Source organism: Metopolophium dirhodum, chromosome 3, assembly GCF_019925205.1.
Source record: "Metopolophium dirhodum isolate CAU chromosome 3, ASM1992520v1, whole genome shotgun sequence".
In the NCBI taxonomy this organism is placed as follows: domain Eukaryota; kingdom Metazoa; phylum Arthropoda; class Insecta; order Hemiptera; family Aphididae; genus Metopolophium; species Metopolophium dirhodum.
In genome coordinates, this window is record NC_083562.1 from 38,598,895 (window position 1) to 38,610,530 (window position 11,636).

Below are 11,636 nucleotides of genomic sequence, written 5' to 3' on the forward strand. Positions count from 1 at the left end.
CATTTTAGAAATGTACAACTTACCGAGCCTGGTAAAAACAGTTTATTACGCCTGCAACAAGGCCGAGCGTAACAAATTCGACTTGGCAGAAGCACCGGACGTCGACTTTCGATAGCGAGTCGCTTTTCGAATTCTTAAAAGTCAACAAGAACCTAGACGAGGGCGACGGTAGGCGGACCATGTAACCTACGTGAAACTGGCACTACAAGGTTAGCACAATAATCTAAAACCATTCCAACAAACTCTACTCGGACTTGTTGGATGTTGTTGGAATTTGTTGGAAGCTACATTAAAAGTTATGCAATTTCAAATTTTGTAGTGGCAACTACATGACTAGCACTACATATGCAAAAAAAACTTTAAAACTCTACCAACAATACTCATATAACATTATTGGACGTTGTTGGGCACTTGTTGGAATTTGTTGGAACGTATTTCAAAAGTTATTCAAGTTCAAAGTTTGTAGTGCCAACTTCACCAAAAATATCCAAAAATATACTAATACAGTTTTAAGACGTTAATGGCGGTGTAAAATGAATCATGTAGTGCTATAGCGAAAATTGTGGTTTAAATATTTTTAAAAGTTGTTTCAGTATTTTTTCTTCTTCTACGATGTGTAAACAAGTTTGTTGTGCCACGTTTTAAATTTGTTGGACACCAGCCAATTTTGTATTTTTTGTACTTTGCCCCCCCCCCAAATTAAGCCCTGGATCCACCACTGTATTTAAGACCACGGTCTACAAAAAAAAAATTATATAACTACACATTAAACATTTTTTTTTTTATATAAAAGTACAATAAATTTGGTTCATTATTGAAAACCCTATTTAAAAAAAAATGTAATTAATTATATTATAAAGATAATTATTGCAATAACAGTTATATCATCATCTTTTTTTTTTATAAAGATTCTTTTTTTAAATTTTAGATATTTGAATGTTTTTTTTTTGTTATAGAATTGTAGTTCTTACGATAATTTAAGCATAAAATATGTAATAGTGTACAATTTACAAATACTACAATTTCAGTAACTTTATGATTTTCCATATTACGTTAAGTTATAAGTGTTATAGGATGGACATCTTACACACTAGTAACAGCCAACAGGTCATATGATAACCAAGTCAAAAATTCTAAATATGCATTATTCACGGACTAAGATAGAATGGACTGGAAACAAAAGCCTAATCACTGAACCGCTTAAGGTTACAAGTAGGACATTGCGGGGGGGGGGGGGGCAAGTGTGAATCTAGCACTACCTATATTTGTTTATCTAATTTATACGATGAAATTAGGTAGCACAAGCCTACTCCATAATTTAAGCTGCCCAGCTCCCGTCACCTGCCCGCCTGTTTGTTTCCAGTCCAATCTATCTTAGTCCGTGATATTATCTCATGAAAATATGATAAACATACCTAAATGTACAAAAAATATTTATTTTTATTAAATTATAAAAGGTTAAACAAACTAAAAATTTAATACAGAAGTTGTTGAAGCGCATGACAATTGCTTAGTGTGAACATTTTCATTATCATCGCCACTGTTCAAGCATGGAGGAAGATGTAATTTCTAAATAAATAAATATGTTTTATAATTAGTGTTTGGTAGGGAATGACAGGGAAAATGGGTCATGTTTTGTAGAATTTGGTTTAAAATTTGAAATTGTAATCACTAAAGCTCTGATTCAAGCAGTAGTTGTCGACATAAAAATATGTCAAATTAAATTTATGATTAATTTAAATCTTGATCAGATTTATTTTAACTATCAAAATATTTTTTAAGTAACTTAAATCGATTGATATTCAATCATGAAATTCATAGCCCTGGTAATATGCATAATCATTATTAGATGATAAAACATTGACCAATGGTCTTTAAGTACTAGGTTATAAAATAATAATATTACCTCAATGCATAGTTTTTTTCTTGTGAGTTTTGTAGCCCAATCTACAGATAGAGGTTCATATAAAAAAGTGTTAAAAGACGCTAATTTACCAATAATAAGCTTCCCATTATAGTCTGCACATGAACTTAGTTCCATTGGTTTCAAAATTAGTACTGTATCCACAAAATGTTCCATTCGACATTTAACCACCTAAAATTAACAAACAAAAATATTAAGATATTATGATGAAGCATTAGGAAAATAATTGATAGATAAATTCTTACATCATCAATTGTATGAGCTCGACATGTTAAGAGACAAGTAGCATATGAAGAACGTACAAGAATTCGAAGCTTATACAAAAATGTAACAACGTTCAGATCATTAGAATCCCAAATTGGTGAATACAAATTACTAATGGTTATTCTTAATACACGTCTTTGTTCAACAGGAATTTTTGTACTAAAACCTCCTTTAGTTATTATTGTATTTATTTGTTCTAGTAGCTCGGAGTAACTGGTACCTAGGGTGAAACAAAAACAAGTCAATACTCACAAATGACTTACATTATATATACAGTGTGAATCACCAAATATGCTTACTCCCTATTTTTTCAACAAATTGTTCATAAAAAATATCCATTAAATAATTTACAATTTGAAGGAGGGGGGGAGTAGGTCTCATTTGAAAAACAGAAGTTTGTACCTCCACAATTACTCTTTCAGTAAAAAAAATCAATTTCAAGAATTTTAAAATATTATTTTGTTGGATTTCATTATTAATTAAATTGTATAATAATAATCATGATTAACAGACATATAATTTCAAATTTATTTTTATTTTTTTTTTAATACTTTAAAATAGGTACTTACACTTACAGTAATTAATTTTAGAACATGCGTTTATTTACAAATTATAAGACTTTTATTTAATTACTATGTTATTTGTTAGCTTTAAAAAAAGATAGGTATAATTTGTAATAAATTTTATATGTTAAAAACCACCCAATGGCCTAAGTTACAGCAGATTAATTAATAATAAAAAAAAAAAAATACTGTACTGTGGGAAATATGTTTTGTGAAAAAATATATTAAAACTATGTAAATAGGAAGGTACCTTGTGATTTTTCGTCTGGCCAATACCTAATGTTTTTTAATTCATCAACAGGAATTTTAGCAGACATATCAAATGTATGTCCAAAAGATATTGATGTATGATGTGGTTTAGAGTCATATATAGGATTTTGACTATAGCGCCAAGCTATCTTAAAATCCTCAGCAATAATATCAGTTGGTTGAAAACTCTCTTCTTGAATTGGTTTTGGTAAATCATTTGCCTAGAACAATAAGCAAATTAAAGAAATACATGCAAGTCCATCTAAAATATCAATCCAACCCAACTTTATGTTATTTATCAAAAAACTTAATTAAATATGTTGGATTTTTTATTATATAGCTATATAATACATAATTGAATTATGTAGTTGCTATTTGGAATCCTAAAACAAATTAATATTATTTTACTCATAATAGAAAACAGAACAAAGAAAAAAATTACAATTGCTTCTGGCTTCTTTTCGACATCAGCAATCAAAATAGAATGGTCACACACAACTCCTTCAGCTATAAAATGTTTTGTAATCAATTCTGCATTTCGGCCGTGATTTTCTTCTTCTACATACAAAAATAATATAAATCCAATTAAAATAGTATCAAAAAGTAATACGGATACAAATAAAAAAAATATTTGAAAGTAAATAGTTATAATCTTTTTCATAATATGTCTATAGACTAGGTATAGTATATAAGTTGTCAACACTTACCAACAAGAGCCACAGTGCCTATTGGAATACCTCCGTCTAAACAAATCAAGACAAAAAAATTAATCTATGATGTAACAGTCAGTATTTAGTGCAATATACCAAAAAATAAAATAAAACAAATATTTATCTTGAGGATTCAATACAGTGATTTTCTGTTTTTGTCTAACACACGCGCGACATAGTTTTTTAGACGTGTTTTTTGCCAAACATTCCAATCAATCTATTAAAGCGATAAGAATTCTGAAAACAGATTTGAATTTGTCATCAAGTCTACTTGAAATCGACTTTCCTACATTTTTGATATTATCCCCCAAATTCCAGAAAACGTCATATTAAAAAAGAGTATTTAAACATTTTTGTATTTCAATTTTTGGAGAAGCTAAAATCAAAAAATCAAAATTGTGGGAAAGTTGATTTCAAGTAGACTTGACGACGAATTCAAATCTGTTTTCAGAATTCTCATCACTTCATTAGATCAATTGATATGTTTGGCAAAGAATCCGTCAAAAATCCTATGTCACGCGTGTGTTAGACAAAAACAGAAAATCACGGTATGGAATCCCCTTAACTCAAATGTTAATGTGGAATTTGTTCATACTGAATTTCCTTACCCAAAACTGCGTCCAACGATACTATTCCGGTAGAAATCAAAATTTGATTTTTAGTCACTGACGTTTTTGTACCTTTTAACTTTAAACTTTTTCTTTGACTGATAGTGTGTGACTGCAAGTTCAACGACATAATGGGAAATATGGTTGGATGTTTAAAATTACTTTAGCTAAACAAACAAATTTAAAAACATAAGCTTTGATTCTACACTTATTACAAAATATATATTTTAATCTGTAACATTTACACTACATAAATGAAGGAAGAAAATGAGTCCAGTAATACAATTATCAATACAAATAACAATACGTATTTAAGCTTTAAATTTTCATTTTTTGAGCAATTCAAAAAAGGAAAATTGATGATATTTTGATAATGATAAATGGACAAAATAATGTCGTTCTTATCATAATATCATATAAATGATAAATCTACTACTATCAAACCACGGACTAAGATTTATCTATTCTACCTTTGACCAGGTAGTCATAAAATTATATTTATTAAATTTATGTGTTAATGAATATTGAATAATTCAATAATAACAATATTAATAAATAATATTTAATAACACAACTACACAAGACTACGAGACAACAGTGGCGTATTTAGGAATTTTGCTAGGGGGGGGGGGATGAAATATATAAAAATAGGTACAACCATAAATACCGTACACAATAATATAATATAACAACTAATGGCCATAGTTGCCGAAGCTTAAGATAAATAAAAAAAAAAAAATAATATAATATACATTTTTAAAATCCCCTAACTTGTAGAAGTTAGTATGGATCAAGACGAAATAAGAATTAACTCAAATTGTATAGTACCTAATAGCATTTATTATAGATTCATACTAACGGCAATCCAGTGTTTGATACGATAAACAAAAAAAATAGTTATAATACAAAATCCCGTTTTCTATTTTTTTTTTTTTTTGGAAGCTCAGTTCATCGAAAACCTCATCTGGCATGATTATTGTATTGATAATAATAACTACTTAATTTATAGTTATTATTTAATATTAGATAGGAAAATTGATAAAATATTTACTTCTGTCGTACTATTTATTAGGCAAGACTCAATACTTAACAAAAACTTGAAAAACATCGTTCAGGTGTAGCAGTTGATACAGGCAAAATACAAAATTTTTTCAAGAGTTCATGAATATTTGGATACATCTCTTTATCACAAACATCTAAAGCATGTAACCCAGAGGTGAATACAATTTTTTCAGTCACTAACACTACACTTAAGTCACTTAAAACAAACCCACGCCCTATGGTAAATCTACAGTCTTCGTGGTAATTTTGTTTTTGTTGACGCATAAAGTGCCTACAGAAATTATCATAGACTGTCTTTGTCGTCTTCCCTTGAAAATAGATAATAATTTTTTATGGACTGTATAAATTTATTCAAATGAAATATTATAAATTACGCGGGTTTTTCAATAACTTTTCTTATCAATAATTCGAGTAATCACAGGGCAGGACGTGAAAACAAATATTTTCACGCAGGACGTGAGAATAACCACTGCCTCAAGAATAATGTCGAAAAATCTAGGTAAGTTACAACTGAATTCATACTTAACTAATTATATTATTCGTGTTGTGCCATGGTTAAAGATACTGTATGTTTGGTTTAGTGCAATGCCAACAGCACCCAGATGCCCCATTGATTGAAGATTACAGAGCTGGCGATCAAATATGTTCTGAATGCGGTCTTGTGGTCGGTGATCGAGTGATAGATGTCGGTTCCGAATGGAGGACGTTCAGTAATGACAAGGGCGCCAATAGTGCCGATCCTTCGCGTGTTGGAGGGGCAGAAAATCCATTGCTCAATGGTTCTGACTTGTCAACACTGGTCGGTCCTTCGAGGGGCGATGCATCATTTGATGAGTTTGGCGGTATGAAGTATAAAAATAAGGGTATGGTTTGTTCGACTAATCGTTCACTACTTAATGCGTACAGAGAAATTGGCCTTATGGCCGATCGCATCAATTTGCCAAGGAATATTGTTGACAGGGCCAATGTACTGTTCAAACAAGTGCACGATGGCAAAAATCTTAAAGGTCGATCAAATGACGCAATTGCGTCAGCTAGCTTGTACATCGCTTGTAGGCAAGAAGGTGTGCCACGTACATTCAAAGAAATATGTGCCGTAAGCAAAGTTAGTAAAAAAGAAATTGGAAGAGTTTTTAAATTAATATTAAAGGCGTTGGAAACCAGTGTTGATTTGATAACAACTGGAGATTTTATGTCAAGATTTTGTTGTAATTTGGGATTACCAAACATGGTCCAGAGAGCAGCTACTCATATAGCTAAAAAAGCAGTAGAATATGATATTGTACCAGGTCGTTCTCCTATATCCGTAGCGGCCGCAGCAATATTTATGGCGTCCCAAGCATCTGATGAAAAACGTTCTCAAAAAGAAATTGGGGACATTGCTGGTGTTGCAGAAGTCACAATTAAGCAGTCATATAAACTGATATTGGCTAATGCTACTTTACTATTCCCAGAAGACTTTAAGTTTGTGACTCAGATTTCTGATCTTCCAACATCCTAAATATTCCTACCATATAACTATTATTCAACTAAACAACATTTATGAAAAATCCCACAAATATATTTTTCATAATTTTACTGTACAATTAGTTTTTATTAAGGTTTGGACTAAAAAACAAGAGACTAATATTTTGTTTGTATTTGTATTTTTGTAAAATAAACAAATATTTGTCTTTTCTATATAATATCTTTAATGTATAAATGGTTCAATACACGAGTACTACTTTGTAGTAATATTACAATTACCTAAATTGTACATTTTAGAAATATGTTAAATATAAAATAATACATAACTAGAGTGCAGAGATTTGTAAAACATAAAACATTTTGAAATTTTCAATGCACCAAAAAATATAAAGTTTCTCAATTTTATTAGACGTCCATCTTTTAACAATACTTAACTATCATGATTTTTTTTATGTTAAAAGTTTTAAATATTTTTCCAGATTTAAAGTCAATGTCTAATCTATTGCTAACCAGTAACCATCGCCTAATTTTAATAACTGAACATAACAATGCTAGTAAGTCATAACTAAGGAACGGACTTTAATGCAATAAAAAAATAAGAAAAATGTCTTAAAAAATATGACTTAATGCCTTAAAAAAATGATTTAATATCAAAAAAAAAATGCAATGAAAATATAATTTTGAACTTAAAACTAATAAAAAACATATTTATAAAAAATATTAAAATACAATAAAAACTTATCTTATCTCCTCAATTATCTTCTCTCTATTTTTGTTTTACCCTTAAAATTATTTCCAAAAAAAAAAAAATTATTTGTATATTAATATTTATTATATTATTATATTAATTTTTAATTCTTTTAGAATGTATACATTTTTATAGATTTTTATCCATTCCTATATAAAAATGACTTAAAAACATAAAAATGCCTATAAATGTAATAGTCTTAAAAATGCAAAATAAAAGTTACATTTTTTAATTCCTTGATGTATGAAATGAACTTAATGCTTGGAAAGCAATGTTTTTAGAAATTCTGAAAAAAATGCAATTTGCATTCAAATCCGTTCCTTAGTCGTAACTTATAAGACATGCCATATTAACCTAGGTACAAAAAATCATTGCTTTAGAGGGGGGGGGGGGGGGGAACTTTGGATGGTGGAAAAATTTAAACTACCTACCCAGCAAAAATAGTAAAAACAATGGTGTATGGTGTATAGTGGTTAGTGTCCATAGTTCATAGTATCTTAGTTCAAGAATTTAAATATTTTGATAATTTTTTGAAAAATTACGATCTATACAGTATGTACAATAAGTAACATTATTAATTTACAACAGTTGACAATGACTATTCGCATGAGGAGGGAAATCACACATTTGCGACACTTCTTACATTTATAGTTTTAACTTAAGTTAACAGATCTCGACACCATATTATTTTCTTATAATAAAATATTGGGAGTTGAGACGAAATCAAATAGGTATTAATTAGATTTCATAATCACCACAGTCCACAGGTACCTTATAAATAATAAAATAAATTGCTAACTCTATTGTCTGCTATTGATAATATAGTTGAAATCAAAATCCACCTTTGCCGTGAGAATTGCGGGTTTTGTCGCCAGAACATTCAGGCCCCTGTGGTATTGCTTATTTTCATACTACCTACAACTATCTAAAATAAAAGAATTTAGATTAATTAGAATATCATTTTTTGTCATTATCATATTATTGTAATATGAACAAATGTTTCTATACTGTTACTTTATTGGAATGAAACCTCAGTACAAACTTTTCAAATTAAAATATCTAAAACCAATAAATATCTCATTCCGAGACCTGATTGCCCTTGCTATATATATACAGGTAAATCACGCACGCCCAGCCACCGCGTGCATATTGTTGACGACGGCGAATGATCGGTGCCAAACGGTAGTGGTGAGAATGCGGGAAAAAAGAGGATTTTTGGTCGCCACCCCGTCCTCTGCTCTTGTAGGACAGAGTATATCACATTGCATTTATGCTTGCGTGTTTAATTTTATTATATTATTTTCAACATGAGAAATGTTTGATTTTTGTAATTTAGCACTTGATGTTTTTTGACTTTTTAAATCGAGAAGAACTGGTTGCCGTTGAAGTCAATCCATGTTCATTTGTAGAAAAGATACCAGCTGTATACAAAAAAAAATTGTTTGGCATGACATAAAAAATGTTTATATACTTGACTAACGGAATTGTGTAATAAATATAATTTTATTTTTATTCATTTTCACTAACATAAATTATCTATTATCTATTATCTTTAAATTTAAAATTTCTGTAGTTTTTGATCTGAATTGTTGTCTGGTTTCAAAATTTGAGTTTCAAGTTTATATTAATTGAAAAACTTACCATACATATCTAAATTACAAATTCATGATGTAGAAGCCATACTATTGAACCTGTAAACTGATATTAAAAAGGAGTTTAAAAAAATGAGACAATAATGTGAATGTACTTTGGTGATGGTATTACCATGCCCCGGACCCAAATAAAAATGTAAAACATGGTAAAATACAAGACATTTATACCGTTATTTTTTTTAATAAACTTGTCAGGAAACTTAAAAAAAAAGGATTTTTTATAACCTATTTGCATGGAAAACTACATTTTTTAACATCGGTGGACATTGTTGTCATCCATTTTATTATTTGTATTATAATCATATATTTAAGTAAATACAACTTAGTAGGCTCAATTACAGATAACTTTTAATTATTAGTTGTTTTATCATTTGTGAAGCTAAATAAAACAATAACTTGGAATGATGTCTATAATAAAAACATATGAATTATAGGTTAGGTTAAAAGAATAGGAAATAACAGGTAATATATAGAGCATATTATGATACAAAAATTCTTTGAATATCTAGGCCCCAAAATAGGTATTATAATTCATCAACATTCAATGACTAGTAATATATATAGTTTTAAAACAAATTTTCACACTCCACGGGAATCTTAAGAGAGACTTTAAAAGTACTAAATATGCATGCAATTATGCAATAAAGTTTTGATATTTTTTTTGTTGTGTCATCAGTATAATTTCACACTTACTTAGCAATAAATCTAATAGCCAAAAAAAACATACAAATGCCTTTTGTGGTAGAAAAATTGCTTCGATTTACTTCATTATCTTTTCTGGTAAGAAAGTGAATCTAATTCGTATTTTAAGGTGGTAAAAAGTACGAAACTCCTAGAAGATTTCAAAAGATAAAGTGAAAAACAAAAAAAAATTAAGAAAAATTGAATTTTTAATATAAAATCGATTTTTAAATTCTGAGCAAAGCAAAGAATGTATTGATTTTACAATGATGTTTATTTTTTATTTTTATTTTTGTGTCTGTCACCACCGTTTAGGACAGTCAAAATGCTTGGATTTTCTTAAACAGTAACATATCTGATAGGAAAGCGAATCTAGTTGGTACTTTGGGGGATCAAAAGTAAAAATTTCCCAGTAGTAGGACGAGGATCGCATGAACACAGCAACGTTTTGTGACAGCCAAAGTGCCTGTAATTTTCATACATTGCATTATTAGGCTGCTGCAAGTTTGAAGTTAATTTCAATTATTCAATAAGTAAATATATTGTAAACGAGGAGGGGGCGATTACTAAAACCCGTCCAAAAAAATTCCAAATTTAATTATCCAGGATACTACAATGTACGAGTAAGTACTATGATTTTACTTTCATCAGCAAAAAATCAAGATTTCTTATAAATTTTAATGTATACTTTACGCCGTAAAGTTAACTGTCAATATTCATAATTGGGACAATGTCCAGGCAATATGGGAAATTAAACACTTTGTCCAGGAATTGCACAGAATGACCAAAATACAGTGGGCAATAAACATTATGAATAATGATGAAAAAGATATAAAACCGTTTTTCTTTTCAATAAATAATTTACATTATAGTTAATTTTTATATAATAGGTATATGAATGTTGAGGAATAAAGTAATATAGGTACATATTGATATTTTAATTAAACTTTTGTTTTTTTGTAGTAGGTACCCACTAAAATGCTTGAAAGATCAAAACTATAAACTATAAAATAGGCTCCTAGGCTATTGTTTCAAAGGCAGATGAAAAAATTAAAAATCCTTAGTCACAGTTTTTATTTATAAGCATTTAAAGTTCAAATTTTGACAAAATACGGAAAAATCACGAAACTTAGCAAATTATTTTGAGTTGAGAATTCATAAAAATTTTTCTTTTTAAATCTAAGATTTGAAAATGTAATATAAGATTACTCATAAGTTGTCTACTTTTATCAAAAAAAAAAAATGTCTACAAGAAACTTAAATTAAATTTTTATGAGCGTTTGAAGTTCATATTTTTACAACATTTGATATTCACTCGATTTCTCATGTAACGATTTTCTTATTTTGTTGTAATTAAAAAACGAATGACTGTAGATACTTGAAAATTTCACTGAATGTTTTTATTTGCATTTTCTATACACAATAAAATAAATTGACTCTTTTTGAGCTGTTTACGGACATTGTCAGTTCTCAATTTTAGATTCTGAGTGAAACGATGAATGTATTGATTTTACAATGATGTGTGTTTTTTTTTTTATTTTTTTTTTATTTTTTTTTTTATTTTTGTGTCTGTGTACACGATAAGTAGTCGAAATAATGCTTCGATTTTCGACTTCAGTATCTTGTTCGATGGGAAAGTGAATATCGTTGGTGCATTGGGGAGGTCAAAATTTTAATTTCCCAGTAGTTTTCAAAAGCGATGTGAAAA

The 11,636-nt window shown here is 29.0% G+C and overlaps 2 protein-coding genes across 5 annotated transcripts; one reads left to right on the plus strand and one right to left on the minus strand.

The window, feature by feature from the left end:
* Nucleotides 1–1,416: 1,416 nt before the first annotated feature.
* Nucleotides 1,417–5,925, minus strand: LOC132940254 (elongator complex protein 4-like). 4 transcript variants are annotated; one of them, XM_061007742.1, is made up of 8 exons: nt 5,908–5,925; nt 4,319–4,485; nt 3,708–3,743; nt 3,443–3,558; nt 2,998–3,221; nt 2,170–2,404; nt 1,907–2,095; nt 1,417–1,569 (listed from the first exon to the last, which is right to left on the minus strand). In XM_061007742.1, the coding sequence occupies exons 2-8, from the start codon at nt 4,446–4,448 to the stop codon at nt 1,468–1,470; spliced, it is 1,032 nt and encodes a 343-aa protein (XP_060863725.1). In that variant the 5' UTR covers nt 4,449–4,485; nt 5,908–5,925; the 3' UTR covers nt 1,417–1,467. The 4 variants fall into 4 exon arrangements, with proteins under 4 accessions (XP_060863725.1, XP_060863723.1, XP_060863724.1 ...); XM_061007740.1 differs by lacking the exon at nt 5,908–5,925 and adding an exon at nt 4,564–4,721; XM_061007741.1 differs by lacking the exon at nt 5,908–5,925 and adding an exon at nt 4,569–4,692.
* On the plus strand, nt 5,461–7,065 carry LOC132940257 (transcription initiation factor IIB-like). The gene is made up of 2 exons (XM_061007745.1): nt 5,461–5,879; nt 5,962–7,065. Exons 1-2 carry the CDS (start codon nt 5,864–5,866, stop codon nt 6,879–6,881), a joined length of 936 nt encoding a protein of 311 aa, XP_060863728.1. The 5' UTR covers nt 5,461–5,863; the 3' UTR covers nt 6,882–7,065.
* The last annotated feature ends 4,571 nt before the right edge of the window (nt 7,066–11,636 follow it).

Bases quoted from the DNA above. Each gene is read 5' to 3' on its own strand.
- LOC132940254 (XM_061007742.1), bottom strand. From the start codon at position 4,448: ATGTCGTTGAACTTGCAGTCACACACTATCAGTCAAAGAAAAAGTTTA. The intron at 3,744-4,318 runs GTAAGGAAATTC...TGATTTGTTTAG, and splicing joins ATCGTTGGACGCAGTTTTGG to ACGGAGGTATTCCAATAGGC. The intron at 1,570-1,906 runs GTAATATTATTA...TTATTTATTTAG, and splicing joins GAAAAAAACTATGCATTGAG to AAATTACATCTTCCTCCATG.